The sequence below is a fragment of the Trachypithecus francoisi genome, unplaced genomic scaffold, assembly GCF_009764315.1.
Source record: "Trachypithecus francoisi isolate TF-2019V2 unplaced genomic scaffold, Tfra_2.0 Lachesis_group15, whole genome shotgun sequence".
Taxonomy (NCBI): domain Eukaryota; kingdom Metazoa; phylum Chordata; class Mammalia; order Primates; family Cercopithecidae; genus Trachypithecus; species Trachypithecus francoisi.
Window position 1 is genome coordinate 87259251 of NW_022681460.1, and position 17178 is coordinate 87276428.

The following is a 17178-nucleotide window of genomic DNA, read 5'->3' on the forward strand; positions in this document are numbered from 1 at the left end:
TAATATTCTCTGTCCTTATCCATCACCAATTATTGTTTGTGTGTCTGTATGGTTTGGATATTAGCAAACACATTATTATATACTATAAATTCAAAATGTAAGATTGTTATTAAATGCTGCTAAAAAATGCTTCATGTGGTAATTAAATGTGATAGTTGTAAAGATTTTAGTGGTGCTTGGCAGAGAATAAGGTGCAAATAAGTGATAATTATGATTTTTGTCATCAAAACTGAGAAATTCTTCACTTTGGTGATTAGAACACCTTGGGCAACCCTTGAGAACCAGGTTCATTGCAATATAATAAATAGCAAGAAAAAAAAATGGTAGATGGTAAATGAGGTAGATGGAATAAGGAATCTCTGCTATGAATTTGAACGAGTCCATGGGGGCCCATAGCAGGGAGCAGTTGTGTCTCCCCACTTGTTTCTATTTTTGTTCAGGACAGAGAAGTAGGGATTAAAAGCTATAAAACAGCCCCACCCTAGTTATCTGTTCTTAGCAGGTCTGCATCTTCCTTTCCAGTTATGAAATCTTTGATTTGGTTATACTGAAAAGGTTCTTTCTCCTCCTGCAATCACTTCCTTTAAGAAATGTCCCTAGACTAACTCTGTCCATTTTCTAAGTGGTCATTACAATAGAAGGACTTCCTCCTGTGTCTCCATGTAATCTTGACAACATGTGAAAACAAGTAACTGCACAGATGTATACAATTATATAATTAAAATTGTAATTGTATGTATATAATTATACATAGAGATAAAAAAAAAAAAAACCCAGCATTGTCTCTACCCTTAAGAAATTCAAAGCTGCTGGTATGGTGGGGTATGATTCCACTACAGATAATGAAGCAAGTATCACTGAAAAGGCACAGGGAAGGGGAGCCAGAGTGGGCTTGCTCTGGAGTCAGGAGGTACTCAGGTAGCACTTGAGTCCTAAAAGGACAGAAAGAAGACTAGGTGTAAGTGGTTCCCACCTGTAATCCCAGTGCTTTGAGAGGTCAAGGAGAGAGGATCGCTTGAGCCCCAGAGTTTGAGACCAGCCTGGGCAATATGGTGAGACTCCGTCTTTACAAAAAATAAAAAAATCAGCCCACAGTAGTGGTGTGTGCCTGTAGTCCCAGTTACTTGGGAGGCTGAGGTGGGAAGATTGCTTGAGCCCGGGAGGTTGACACTGCACCAGCTAGCACTTGTCTCAGCTGTGTTTGTGCCACTGCACTCCAGCCTGGACAACAGAGCAAGGCCGTATCTCAAAAAAACAAACAAAAGAGTCAGAGGATGGGGCAGAGAAAAAGGGGAGAAAGAGAGGACTTTCCAGCCCCAAGGAACTGGATTCATGGGCCAGGCCAGAGAAACACCTGGTAGGAATTCAAGAGATACCTGACCTCCATCTCACCCATGTCCTTTGTGGGCTCTCACAGGCCCAGCTTTCAGGCTCCCTTTCAGCTGTGAAAGCCTCTCAGATTCACCCTCCATGTACTTGGCAGAGATGACTGGCTAAAAGTTTCTCAAAATGAAATAATTTTGTTATCTGCAAACCATGGAGAGTTGATGTTATTGGTTTCAGTAGTAGCTGAGACAGCATGCTCTGAATTAGGCTCAACTTGGAGAGTGGCATCTTAGGGGGCTGAAGAAAGAGAAGAAAATGAGACATAATAAAAATAATAAAATGTAAATAGCACTTAAAAGTCATTTTCTTACATATTGCACACTTAATGTATAGTGTATTTCTATCTTCAAGTAATTGACCAGCCCAAAATAGCTGAGAAGGTCAAGAGTTAGCATAGGGGTCCATACCAAATTCGAGAACTTCAGCTTTCCTGTAAGCGCCACTAACAGATGGTCTAACCCATCGTTCACCAATTAATCATCACAGGAACATTTATGGAGTACTGGCCATCCACCAAGGCCGCAAGAAAAGATTTGTGTTTACCGTCATGAATCAGTCAGGCATTCTTTGCTTGCATCAAGCTTACCATCTGGAAGACTTAAATTTCAAGATGTATATTATAAAATAGGTTAACATCTAAATTTCAAAACTGGCACAATTACTTTATAAAATATTTAAGAAAGTTGTCTAGTAGGAGGCAGATTATGATTGTAGAGAGATAATTAATTTGTGGCACATTGCCTAGATATTCAAATACAAGGCAATTCTATACTTAATCCTCGAGGAACAGTGATTTGTTAGGATTAAACCCTTTCGAAGTTTACACCACAAGCTTGATCTGGGAGGTTTGGGCAGGGAGAAAGCGAAAGACTAAAAGCTACTGGTAGGTTTCAAACATCTCTATCATCCTATCAATAAAAATATTTCCTAAGTGCAGAGCAGTGTATCCTTACTCTGTTTTTTAAATTTTATTTTTGCGGTGGGGAAAGGGCGCGGGGATACGGAAGAGATCATTTCCAGATTTAAGATACTACCTTCACCGAATCGCACCCTCGTGCCCACTCCTTCATTCTCCCTTTCTCAAATCAACAGAAGTAAACAGTTGAGGGGCTCTGAGAACAGCAGCTGGGTAGAAGCCGAGCATGCTCAGTAGCTGGGGCCGCTTTCTGAGCACATAGCAAGCTTTGGTTTGCACCAACACCGGCTAGCACTTGTCTGGAGATGCTGCCGGGCTCGTGCACAGCTGATGCCTGTTCCTGGAAAGCTGATTTCTACCCAATAACATGCGGCTTTCGCACGGTCAGCTGCAGCGGCGCAGCAGCGAGGGCCCGGGGAGTCCGCGGGCTACAGCCGCTCTGCCGGCTCAGCGCTCGCACGGGTGTCCCCCTCCTCGTGCCCACGCTTCAGCCCGGTCCTTCCAGCAGCTGCTGGATGAATGAGCCGCAATGACAGGATTGTGGTTAGCCGTGAAGAGCGCGTAGATGCCACAAAGTAGGTGTGTCACGGAAGAAAGTGCTTAGGGAAGATTCTTGCAGGAGCTCTAATTCTCGCTTTTCATCACTTGGGACCCTGGCGTTCCCTGCTCTCCACCTGCGGAAGATGGTTACAGTAGTGACAGAGCTGGCACAATGCTTTCACCTCCGGTAAGGAGAGCATCTTTGCATGCTTTTCTCTTTGCAATGCATACCAGCTTTGAAATATACAGCTGAGAAAGGTCTTTCAACTAGCCTTGCCCTCACTCTATTAGTTTGTTCTTAAAGAAGACTGGGGAAGAGGACTCTTTGTGTGATTAAAAAAAAAAATCTTTTCAGGTTGGGGTTAAAGACAAGCATTAGTGTTCTTACTCACCCGTCTTGACTCTAAAATTTACTTGGTAGAATTTTACCTTGAGCCTAACATTTAAGTCTCCATTTGCAAGACGAGGTTAAGGGTACTTTCTTTTCTCCTTTTAAAAATAATTCCTGGGATGTTCTTGGAAAAGGTACTTTATGCTTGTAGGTAAACTGATATAATTAATAGCCTTTTCGAGATGATTATGACTTCGGTAATAGCCAAGAGAGAAAAATTAATCTTGACATTCACATCAACCTTGGTCAGCATTGAACTTAGACTGACTAGAGGAAATAGTCACACTATGATTATCTGGTTATTTGTTAAGAAAAAACAACACAACCTCAAACGTGTTCAGGGTTTACTCTTGAAATAAATAGGAGACATACATTTAAACAAAAATTTAAAATTAACACTCGTCATCTTTGGGTGCTGAGAAGGATGGCTTCTCCAATCAGGCATTGGTTTAAAAGTAAAGAAACATTTTCAAAACGTAGTTTTGTGTTTGCAAAATAACAATTTTTGATGGAAATTGTGGAAGTCAACATCTTCATATGGCTCCTCATATTAAAAAAAGGTGAAAGAGAGGAGTCTGTAGGAACTGAAACCAAGAGCAGCTGCATAAACATATCTAACTCTGCCACCAACGAAAACCTGTCCAAAATGTCGTGTAATCATAGCTACAATTTCCACTGCCATTAATTTGGCTAGCAGTTTTAAGAGATTCACTTTTCCAAGTAAATCCTAAGTTAATAAGATAATAGTAGATCTACAAGTATTGTCTAACATTTAGCAATTGTAATCAAATGGGGCAGAAAAATGTCTTCTTCCTAGTTTGGTATTACACTTGTTTCATGCTTAAATATAGACTTATTAAAAACAACTCATTCAGAATAATAACTGTATTATTTCTCTGATGCATCGAAGGATCTTTTTTTCTTATCAAAGCCAAAATAAAAAGAATAAAAATCTTACAGTGATGCAGAGGAAGAAAAAAGACAAAGAATACTTGTTGAGTGGTGACTACTTCACTGGAAAAAAAAGTTGGAATTTCTGGATAGATGATTGCTTTTAAAGCCTTCTTTTAAACATAATTTAGTATTTGTGACACATACCCTGGCAGGCCCATTTAACCATGAATGAGTGACATTATTTTTATAGAAAACTGTAAAATAGGTTCAAAATTTGCCTTATAACTGGTAATCCAAGCCTTCACTGATGTACTTGCTGTTTTCCATAGCTTGCCATGGCAGATCTGCACAGGTCTATGAAGGCGTGCCTGATACATGAAATTCAGGCAGGTACATAAGGCAAGGGAAGTGTGTCTCAGCCCTGAAAACAGTTAAAGATGATTGGAACCAGTCAGGAAATTCTAACAAAGCAAGAAGAAGGCGACAAACCTGAGGACACATCAGCTAGTAAGAAAGGGTGAGGGGTCAAGCTTGTATAGCGCTAGAAATTCCTATTTCTAGTTTGTTCTGTAGGGACTAGAACCCACATACATTCAGTCAACAAACTTTGTTCTACAAAAGGGATAAAGTTCTTTGAAGTCTGATTACTTATCCAGAAGCTTGGCGAAACCTATTTCTTCCTTTTTTGGGTGTCAACACCCCAGCATGATTAGTAGCACTCCACTTCCTGAGCTCTCAGTGGACTCATGGGAAGACAAAAGCCGGGCTCTCTGATATTAATAGTTTGACCTCTGATCTTTGCCTGTTCATGCTGCTAGCGGCGCAGGTCCCACCCAGGTGTCCCTTAGTGAAATTAATGTAAGAAGCACCCTTCTCAGAAGCTCTCAAAGACCCAGGATTTTACTGAGGAAAACCTGTCTTCCATTCCCTTGTCTGTGTTGGTCTCATTGTCTGGGATGGATGGTAAGTCCGTAACCAGCAATGATCATTCCTATTCTAGTTAGACATAAAATATGTTCTAATGCTGAGTACCACACTCAGCAGTGACCCAGAGTAGTGCCTTGATGATCAGTCATAAAAGGAAAACAGGAAACAGTGATTTCTGCATTTGAATATGAGAGAGAGACTGTTCTGTTCCTTTCACTCCCTCTTACCTCTGTCACCCAACTATGACACAATGAGGAGTAAAACTATTCCAGGGCAAGTTATGTTTCCCATTTTAAAGGGTGAGAATTGTGGTGGAGACATCCCATCCTCTGTCCCTAATCTGTCCCAGACCCCACTATCCATCCTCCATGTCTCTTCCATATCAGATAGAAAATAACTGAGATTTCATAAGCTCCCGTAGAGGGAGTTAGTCTGTGAAGCACATGGTTGATATATAATGAATTCCCTTTTGACAATCATATAGTCCTAGAACTTCTGTTCTAATGTGTTTTCCCTGCGTTTTGCTTCATTAAGAACTTTTATGTGCCTCTTTATTTCCCTACTACTATTTTAGAAACGGACTCAACTAGTGCTTGGGATCTGAACATAGTTCAGCTATATAATTTGTTTATTCTCAAAACTGGGACCAGAATATATCCCAAGAACATTCAGTAGAGGGCTACATGATCAGAAATGTTTTATCTTAATATAAATATTCATTTTTTTCCTATAAATTATACTTACTATAACAAAATAACATAAATCTAGATTCTAAGCATATTAATGAACTATAGGGCAGGGTGTGACGGCTCATGCCTGTAGCCTCAGCTACTTGGGAGACTAAGCTGGGGGAATGGCTTGAGGCTAGGAGTTTGAGACCATCTTGAGCAAGATAGTAAGATCCTGTCTACAAAAAAATTTAAAAATTAACCCAGTGTGGTAGCACTTGCCTGTAGTCCTAGCTACTTAGGAGGCTGAGGTGGGAGGATCCCTTGAGCCCAGGAGTTCCAAGCTGCAGGGAGCTATGATCTTGCCACTGCACTCCAGCCTGGATGACAGAGCAAGACTCTGTCTCTAAATAATCATCACCATCATCATCATCACCATCAAATAGAGAACTTTCTCAGTTATTCCGTCCATCAGATTTATAACAGTCTAAAAATAGCTATTCAGCTATATTTGTATAGCATGATAGATTTCAGTCCTAGTGCTAATCACTGATTGTTTTTGATGTAATAAAGGAATTTTCCATTACTTAAATGATTCCTAGCTTTGGTTTTAGCAATTTAATGAAAGGATAATTGTACCTACAGAGAACTGGAAATACTCAAACATTAACTATGTGTAGTCTAGGCAAGATGCCAGAAAAATGAAATTAGTTCTAGGATTGATATATTCATGCCCCAAATTCCAGGGATTCTGTGTCATCTTCAAGGGTATAGTTAGCTTTTAGTGCAGCCAGTGACTTTGATTGTCACTGCTAGGAATACAATTTGAGAACACAGACACACTGAGGTTTGAGGCAAAGCCTGATATTGTTTCTCTGTGATATTGTTTCTGCCAAGCAGCTCAGCAATGGAGGTTAAGTGAGGGCCATGGCAGACATCTTATCAAATGTGAAAGTCCAGTTGGAATCTGAATATTTGCATTTCTTGGTGCTATGAAGAGCAGACAAAGTTTAGAGTGTGACTTCTGGTAGGGCACTGAGTGAAGAAGCCCTCTCTGAGGAAATGACATATGATTTGAATCTGGAAAGGAGCTGAAGTCTGGCGACATGTGTCTGGTTGCTTGGTTTGCTCTAGCAATGAATATATAGTAGTATAGTCAGACTGGAGGGTATGTATGTGGTGAGGTAATGGCAGGAATGGTGTATGGGGGTGGGAATGAGGTGGGGACTAGGGTGTGGGGGAGATGGGGAGGAAGGAGATCAGTTTAAAGAGATAGGCAATGGCTGTAGAGACTGCATTTGTTTAAAGTGTGGTGGAACCCACTGGAGAATGCATCTTAAAGGAGCACTGTGGCTGCTATGTGGAGAATGTCAAGAGGGAAAGCTGGGAGATCAGGAAAGATGTCATTGCTGCAGACAGGAGACCTTGGTAACTTGCACTACGAAGGTAGTAGTGGAGGTGGAAGCCAATACATAGACCTCCTTCTGTAAATTGTGTTTTATTTTTAATTATGAACATAATGTACTTTCATTGTAGAAAACCTAGAAAATACACAGACTTGTCCCCAAAGAAATTAAATCATAATCCCTCTATCCAAACTTAATTGCTATAGTATTTTTGGTATCCTATAGCAAACCTAGAAAATACAGGGATCTGTCTTCAAAAGGAATGAAGTATTCTGTAGTCTTAGCACCCAAACTTACAGGTATTATTTTTGGTATCTGTCCTGTGAACCCTTTTTGACACCAGTGTTGTTATTTTCAGAGAAACTGCTTTATTCTGATAAAATATCTATTTAGCTTAAATAAACTGGAAAATGTCCACTCTACGACTGGATGAGAAAGTGAGTTTATGTGCCACAGAGTCACTTCATTTATTTATTAAATATTTTACTGCACACCAGATGCTGGGGCTCTGTAATATGTGGTGTCTATTTTTCTCAATTAACCAACCCCTTTCACAATCTAAATTGTTAGCACTACACTCCTTGCAGTTAGGAAGGCTGAATTTTCCCCTTTGACCTTCTGTATAAGTTGTACTTGTTCACTATCCTGCTTTAGCAGAGACGTGGGTATTAGTACTCTCTTCACATTGGAGTCTTTTCACTAGAGGTAGACTAGGAAGAGGCTGAACTTGGGAAGACCACTCTGACTTGGAGTAGACCAGAAGGGGTTCAAAGACTGAGAGGACCAAACCTTTTTGTTGTTTTGCTCATAAGTCTTCATCTTTCCAGAAGTACTTATCAGGAAAGGAGGAAGTGGGCTTCCTCCAGACCCCCAGACAGGGGCTACTTGAAATATAGAAGGGAGAAATCTTGCAGTAGTCTCCTTACAACTCTCTAAGAATGTATTCATTTCACCTCTTACTCTGGTTTCGAATACGTTCCATTTAATAGCTGTGTAATGACTTGATTATTAAAGATACTAGTACTGTTTGCATTCTATTTCCAAGCTTTTAGAGTGATTTCATACAGGTTACTTTATGAAATAAACATTTAAGACCACCTCTTTATCTGTCCCCAGACGTCTGAAATTCAGCATACCGATAAAAGAACAGGGTTTATGTTTGTAATCCAAGCTTGCTCCTCCTGCTGTATTTCCTGTCTCAGTTAAGTCTGACCTTTTTCTAAAGTCTCCCAAATGATCAAGGAGAATCTTTTTTAGCTCTTCCTCCTCCATTCAGTAGGAAAGTATGTCTATGCAAGTTCGGAAAAGCCTCATAAAACTTTTCCTCTCATCCAGTCTACCAGTCACTACTTTGGTTCAATAAACTTCTGTCTTTCACTGGGTCTGTTAAGCATTGCAGAAGGCTATGAAGGGAAGATTCTCATGCTTATATGCCTGATTTTAAAAAAATGTTACAAAAGACCAAAGAAGTCACCAGCTTGCACAAAAGCCATTAAAACCTTCTACAAAAAATACTTCTGCAAGGACATCTGCACAGCAAGTGCTGGTTCAATCTTAAGACTGGCATCATCCTTGTTATTGATCTTTGTAGCCAAGGATAATTATGTCAAAGCAATTATGTAATCCTCCTCATTTTTTTTTTTTAAACTTTGTCTTCCTTTACCTCCCTGAATATAAACATGGCTTACTATGGCAGTGTATTCCTGTTGCAATACTCTATTCTCAAATATCTTTCTTTTTTTTAGAGAGCTTCTCTCCATTTTTTGTTTAGGTTGACCTACAGTTAGTCAATTAATATTGTAGGAAGTTGCAATACTCTCCTAGTCATTTATGCTACAGGCAGGATGATCTATTGAGTTGTTGTTTTTTTTTTTCTAAAGGTTCTGATTATGAGAGTTTCCAACTTTTACAATACTGCATATCCACATAAACTTCAAACTTCTCAGACAAGGTACATCCCAATTTGCCCATGTTCCAAGTCTGTCTCCCCTTTCTTACCATTGTCCCTCTGGTCCAGTTACGTTGATCTCTTTGTTTCTTGAATGTGTTAATCCTGAGCTTTGTGCCTCTGCACCTGCTGTCTCCCCATGGAATATTTTTTTTCTCCCTTTTTTCCAAGAGACATTATCTTCTTCAATCCTGAAGATCCAGGCCTAATGTGACCTATTTCAGGGCTGCTTCAGACCTTGTCAACCAACCCTACACTCTCAGAACAATTTGGTCAATATTAAAGCCTTGTTTCTTTTTATTCATGTCTAATCTAGTTTTTTCTTCTATTAAACTTGGGTCTGTGAGGATAGGGCTTTGGTGTTTGGTTCCATACATTAGTGTACACTTAGTTAATGTTTACTATGTGGATGAGTGAATAAATGAACAACTTTTCCTTCTCTCCTTTTCCTTATAGTCTGTCCTTCATCTGGAAGGAAGTCTGTCCTTCCAGACTGGATAAGTTTTGTGCTCATGGGAGAGTGTACCTTCATGGGTTAGGAGTGGTATGTTGTGTTTTGTTTTGCTTTCCCAACTAGTCTATAGTCATTTTCTTAAACTCAGGAGTTTCCAAGAACTACAGCCCTTGGACCAAATCTGGCCTGACACCTGCTTTTGTAAATAAAGTTTCATTGGAACATAGCCACATCCATTCACATATGTATTGTGTATGACAGTTGTGTGTGGCAGAGACCAAGTGGCCTGAAAAGCTGAAGACATTTCCTATCTAACCCTAACAGAAAAAGTTTGCTGACTTCTGCTCTAACCCAGAGAAAGAGCTGGAGGCTAAGATCCTACAAGTGATTGCCTGTAGAAACATTTCCAAAGTAGCAGCTATAAGGTCCTTATAGGGAGTAGTAAATGTCTAAGATGGATGTTGATTTGTATAATGAGCATAGAAACTGTCAAAGAAAATCTGGTGAAAGGCCTGGTAGCTTTGTTTTAGTAATTACAAGACAGACGATTTTGACCTAACTCATCTCTAAACAGCGATTCTCAAAGTTGAATCAGAATTCCATGGAGGGCTTGTTAAACTCCTCCTTCCTCACAGTGAGTTTCTAATTTAGTATATGTGGGTGGAGCTACAAAAGTTGCATTTGGAACATGTTCCCAGATGTGTCTGGTCTAGGGACCACACTTTGAGAACCATTTGTCTGGAAGTGGTTCTGAGCCTTAGCTGTGTTTCAGAATCACCCAGAGAGTTTTAAAATTATTTTAAGACCATGCTTGGCCCTTACCCCAGGCTCACCACCTCGGAAGTCCCAGGGCTTGAATGTATTTTTAAAACAATGGTTCTGAAGAATACTTACCTGTCATGGTGTATAGAACTATCATATAGGCTTTGCTGGTTGATGTATATATGAGATGTTTTGATAATTTCAAAACAACAGCTCGACATAGATTTTGTTATATTATTAAGTATTCAGAAAATCTATAAACTGGAATTTTGTTGTCGAATGGATATTACATTTGTCAGTGGACCGCAATAAAACTATAGTCCAAAAAGTATAGTGTTCAATTTAGCAAAATTCTTTTTCTTTTGTAAATTTCTTTTCAGTGTGTAAAATTGTGATTCTGTACCTGATACTTCCCTTTTCTACTTTTCCTTGAAAGTGAGTGAGATTTTATTTTGACCGTGTGTGAAGGGCTCACATTTTGGTACTCTTACATGGTGTCAGAGAAAGAAACTTAAATGTGCAAGTGCCGTCTAGAAATGGCTGTGGCACTAGGGAGGTCATCTTTCCTGGCTCTTCCTATTCTGTGTGCAAGGAGAAAACATCCCTTAACATCTGGGTAAGGTACCTTTTAAACAATATAAAGCCTTATTACTCTGTGTGTGCTTTTGTTTAGAGAACTTGTTTCCCCTCTACCACAGTTTTTTTTTTTTTTATTGTACTTTAAGTTCTAGGGTACATGTTCACGACGTGCAGGTTGGTTACATATGTATACATGTGCCATGTTGGTGTGCTGCACCCGTTAACTTGTACCACAGTTTCAATATACTGTATGCTGGCTGTGCTCATTTTAATTCTGTTGATTGCTATTTATAATGCTCTGAAGCCAAGTATTATGTCTAAATACAAATAAGTCAAAACAACAATGAAACAGTAAATGTAGAAGAACCAAGCCTTTGGCACTTTGGCAGCTAATATAGTAACCTCGACAATCATGATCCATACAAAAAACTGTTAAGCACTATGTTTATGAAGAGCAAGCATTTCTGTCATGCTTTTAGCCTGCATCCTTTCTTTTTAAAATTCTTTAATCTTAAAAGGATAGGAATAAATACCAAGACTTGGGTTTATAGATTCCCAAATCCATACAACAAAATAGCCATCAACTTCTTAAACGACATAATTCTGTATTATAGAATCATGATGATTACTAATGTGAAATGTTGGCATATGAATTTGACAAATGGCTTAACAAGAATAATGTTCTGTAGTATGAAAGAGCTCATTTATTAAGTGCCTTTGGATTAATTCAAGTTTGAACCTGGCTGTCTTCAGTGAAATTTTTCATACTTTTTTTGCATATGATTAAGATTAGAAAGTATATTAAAAGCTATTGTGAGTTAAGTAGAAATGAAGACCTGTTGTTCTTTCCTTTTCATGGATATCACCTGCATATCCCCTGGTCAGCTCAACAAAGAGAGAATTTTATTTCTAAGGATTTATTTTCATAGATTCTAGAAAACTATAATACCTGGGAAAACCACGAAGTAATGGAGAACGCTAATTTGTTATTACGTTGTTATTATTTTAAACATAATCATTAGAAGTATAAACTCTAGTTCAACTAGAAAAGTTGATTGAAATGGAAACTGTTTCTTCATGATCATTAATTTTTTTTTGATTGGCTCATTACTTTTTGCCTGTTAGTGGAATTTCATTTCTCAGGTGGGAATGTTCTAGATTCCTTCTTCATACACAGGCTGGGCCAGGATTATGGACATAGTTCTAAGAGATCTTGTTCTGAGAGCAAAATGAAATACTTCTTGTCTTTTCTATTGCTCCTAGGAGTGTAGTTTAGATAAGTGGATTCTTAAAATAAACATGCTTTGCCCAAGGTCAGATGGGCCCCATGCTTGGTTTAATGCTCTGCTGTTGCTGTCCTGAGATTCTTAATATTTCTTGAGCCCTATTTTACGGGGGAAATGGCATCTTAATTTCGCTGGGCACGGTTGCTCATATCTGTAATCCCAGTACTTTGGGAGGCCGAAGTATGAGGATCACCTGAGCTCAGGAGTTCGAGACCAGCCTGGCCAACATGGTGGAACCTCATCTCTACTAAAAATACAAAAATTAGCTGGATGTGGTGGTACACGCATGTAATCCCAGCTACTTGGGAGGTTGAGGTGGGAGAATCACTTGAACCTAGGAGGCGGAGGTTGCAGTGAACTGAGATCATGCCATAGCACTCCAGCCTGGGCAACAGAGTAAGACCCTGTCTCTGAAAAAAACAAAAAGTTATTGAACTAGGGGCTTCACATTTTTATTTTTCACTGCACCCCATAAATTATGTAGTCAGTCCTGCCCAAGGAACTGTATTTTATTATTTATTTCTTTATAGATTTTTAGCATGATGTCTGATGCACAAATGAATGAATGGGTCCTTCCTTATTCTGAGAGCAAGATGAAGTTTTTTGCATTGCTCATAGATGTGCAGTTTAGGTTAATGAGCTCCTAACATGAATATACTTCAGACATAATGAGGTGGAGAGTTGAGTGATGGTTGGGTGGAAGTGCCAGTAGTAAATGAACGTTTGAAGAATACAGATTCTCAGGCCCCACCTGAATCTTCCTGAATCAAAATTTCTTGAGACTGGAGCTCAGGAATCTGTATTTTAAAGGCACCTTAGGTACTACTGAGCCTGTGCCTGAATGACAGTCTTTTCCCATAGAGCTCTACAAGGCCCGCAGCTCTGTGCCTAGATGTAGATTTCTTTGGGGATTTGTCAAAGTTGTCAAGAAAAAGGCCTATTTCAAATGATCTCAAGTGAAATTTAGGATATGGTGGGGGGATAACCAGCCTAAGAAGTATATAATCCAAGTCTAGGGTGATCCAGTGTAATAGCAACAGGGCTACCATTTGTCTAATTGCTCATGCCCCATCAAAGGGATATGATACTTCGTGTACCTTGTGCTCACAAACTTCCAAAGTATGAGGTCGAGGTTGGTCTTAGAAACTATGCTACAGCATAAAGTGTCAGCTTGTTGCCATCTGGTGCCCTCCTCACAGATTTAGCAAAATGAGATCTACCTCCAAATGGAGGGAATCAGAGGCGTTGTAGTGTGGAAAAGCCTGATGGTAAGCCTGGTACCTCCATGTGCAGTTTAGATGTGGGCCTTGTCAGAGCTACTATAGGTTTTTGCAGGGGTTGGAGGGGTGTGGTGAGGGTGGCGTCTGAAGCAAGTCGTGGATGTGGGCTTGTCCATCTCACAGTACCGAATGACATCCAGGTTTTCATTCAGAAAGCAAAGATTCAGGGTAGGAGGACATCTGACGCCTGCCATGGTGTACATTATATGTATCTCCTAATGAAAGGTGAAGAGGCTTATGAGACACAAGTCTCACAATCCATAAGGAAACTTGTAACTCTAAGCATGATGAAGAGGTGCACAGTTCATGTTGCCAGATGAGAGCATCTAGTCTGAGAAGACAGGAAATTTCAGAAGGAGAGGTAGAACCACCCTGAAATGCCTCTTGCCCAGAAGGAAGGTTGTGTGCATGAGGGCGAACATCCGCCAGGCTCAGGAGCAGGTTAGGTTGCTGGATACCAAACAATCATTGTCTGTCATTGTCTAGAAGAGTTTTCAGATTAAGATACACTTGTAAATGGAGGTAGGAGGAGATTCGTCTTAGTGGTGGAGAGGTAGAAAGGACAATAACTCTCAACAAAGTATTAGCAATAAAATTTATCCGGACAGAGAAAGTAATTTATTTTTAACCACTTGCCTGATCTCATTCATTACTCAGTAAATACATTCTGCACAACTAGAATGTGTTAGGTACTACTATTCTAGGTACTAGGTATATAGGTTATTTACTAGGTCACATACTAACTATACAGATTATATACTAGGCATACAGGTTATTAAGACAGGTTAATTCCTCATGTCATGGAACCTGAATTTTGATAGACGATTGATAAACACATCATGGTTGGAGTGTAAATTAGTACAGTCATTATGAAAAACAGTTTGGAGTTTCCTCAAAAAATTAAAAATGGAGCTATGTTATCCAGCAGTCCCACCACCAGGGACATATTCAAAGGAAATGAAATCAGTATGTCAAAAAGATATCTCTGCTCCCATGTTTATTGCAGCATTATTCACAATAGCCAACAAATAGAATAAACCTTAGTGTCTACCAATAAATAAATGGATAAAGAAAATATGATGTGTACATACCCAGTGGAATACCGTTCAGTCTTAAAGCAGAAGAAACCCTGTCATTTGGGACAACATGGATGAACCTAGGTGATATTATGTTATGTGAAATAACCCAGGCACAGAAAGACAAATACTACATGATGTTACTTCTATGAAGAATCTAAAAAGCTCAGATTCATAAGTAGAGGGTAGAATGGTAGTTACCAGGGGCCTAGGAGTTGGTGGGCTGGATTGGGGAGATAGATATTGGTCAAAGGGCACAACATTTCAGTTAGATAGGAATAAGTTGAAGAGATCTATTGTACAACTTGGTGACTATAGTTAATAACAATGTATTGGGTTATTGAAAATTGCTAAGAGTAGATTTTAAGTTTTCTCACCACAAAAATATGTGAGGTAATGTACATATTCAATTTAGCTATTCCACATGTATTTCGAAACAAGTACACAATAGATATACACAATTATTATTTATAAACTAAAAATTAGGGAATAAATAAATCAGAGTTATGAGTCCTATGAAGAGAATGAAAATAGTGTGTGTGAAAGATTATGAACCTTACAATGAATGGTCAGAGATGTGGGGATAGCTTCTTCCCTCTACATCAAGTATCACTACTACCCTAATGGGCTCATTTGTTAAGAGCTAAGTTTCCTTATCTTGGTGACCGCTACCGAATTCACATTCTTGGCCAGACCATTGCAGCATTGGCTGTATAGGATGATTTATGGGGACTGAGACTGAATTCAGTACTGTCTATTATGTCAGTACCATAATAGCAAGTAATCCCTTTCAACTGTTGCATGTGTGATAATTGAATGCTAAAGAATGTAAGATTGTACCAATATTATTATTTTCCTATTTCTTATACATGTTTGGCTGACTTGAGGAAAATAAAAACAAAATACCAATGATGTTTAGTGTTGCTAATACCTAGGTTGACTTGTGGCACATTTCTCCTTTTTTTACATTTACTCAAATTGGGACTGGCTAATAAGTAATTAAAGTGATAATATTTTTAATATAAAGGGTCTAAATATTACAGAATAAGAAAAAATTAAACAAGTTGTCTGATTTTGTGTGTTTTCATATAAATTTAATGAATTGCATATTGTGATACCGTGATGTTATTTATATAAGGATAAATATCCTTATACTTTTCAAATTTTGAATTAGATAATATCAAATCTAACAATTTCTTGTACTGATATAGATGATTTATAATTGTTAGAATATGAATTAGGGAATCCAGTAGAACAATTCTGTTATAGTCTGAATGTTTGCATTCCCCCAAAAATTCCTATATTGAAATCCTAACCCCCAAGGAAATGGTATTAGGAGGTGATACCTTTGGGAAGTGATTAGGTCACAAGGGCAGAGCCCTCATTACTGGGATTCATACCCCTATAGAAGAGACCCCAGAGAGCTAGCTAGTCCTTCTATCATGTGAATATAAAGCAAGAGGGTACCATCTCTGATCCAGAAAGTGGGCCCTCACCAGACACTGCATCTGCCTTGATTATGGACTTTCCAGTCTCCAGAACTGTGAGAAATTACTTTTTATAAGGCATTTAATTCACGACGTATTTTTATGGCAGCCCAATGAATTAAGCCAAATTAAGACAATAGATTTATTTTTAAATTTCAAATAAATAAATTCCTAGATTTACCAATAAGACTTATGAAGTAAAAATATTTGCTTTAAATTCTAGAGTTTTCAGCATCTTGGCCCATCTGATCCACTGAATCTCATTTTGCATCTAAGGAAAATGGAGACTTGGAGAAGTTAAGCTATTTGCTGTAGGAGCTAGGGATTATTTTATGTTTAAGCATTTACAGGAACACCACGTCAACCATTTATAAGTGGAGAGGGCATTTAACGTAGCAGTTATAAACATTTCTGGATTTGGAGCCTGTTTGTGTTTTTCACCTATACATGCCAGCTCTGAACTTCAAGTTCCTTAATTTCTCTAAGGCTTCAGTTCCTCATCTGTACGATCTGGAAAATGGTCACGCTCTCCTCCCTCAGAGTGTGGTCCTAGGAATTAAGTTACATAATAACCACAAGCATGTAGCACAGTAGGGGGGCATAGAAGAAGAAATAAGAGAAAATTAGTATTGTTTAAAATAAAAATACTTCTATTTAAAAGATCTTTCAAGGTGACATTTTTAACAATGTATATTAGAAACACCAACCTATGTATTGTAGTAGCCTTTTTCTCGAAAATTTAGGTTTTGTTATATATCACTTACCTCTACAACAGTGTTATTAGTACTTGTACCAAATAAATAATTTTTTCTTTTTTTTCCAGAGAGGGTTTGCTCTGGTGCCTAGGCTGGAATGCAATGGCATGATCATAGCTGACTGTAAACTCAAACTCCTGGGCTCACTCAGGCAATCCTCCTGCCTCAGCCTCCTCAGCCCCTCGGGTAGCTAGTGCTACAGGCATGCAATACCATGCCTGGCTACATGTTGCAATTTTTTGTTTGTAAAGATGAAGTCTCACTATGTTGCCCAGGCTGGTCTTGAACTCCTGATCTCAAGTGATCCTCCTGCCTCTGCCTCCCAAAGTGCTGGGATCGTAGACATGAGCTACCACAGCCAGTCTGTAAACAACTTTTGTTGTGCTTTAAATTTCAGCTAATGCTTAACAACTTAATCATATA

At 38.9% G+C, this 17178-nt stretch overlaps 1 protein-coding gene across 1 annotated transcript in view; it reads left to right on the plus strand.

Moving 5' to 3' along the window:
- The first annotated feature begins 2532 nt into the window (after window positions 1-2532).
- The window catches only part of ARHGAP18 (Rho GTPase activating protein 18), a 195838-nt gene continuing 181192 nt past the window's right edge, over window positions 2533-17178 (plus strand). The window contains exon 1 of the mRNA XM_033235509.1: window positions 2533-3029. Within this exon, the coding sequence (XP_033091400.1) occupies window positions 2986-3029 (44 nt within the window). The 5' untranslated portion in view covers window positions 2533-2985. The remainder of the gene's footprint in view (window positions 3030-17178) is intronic.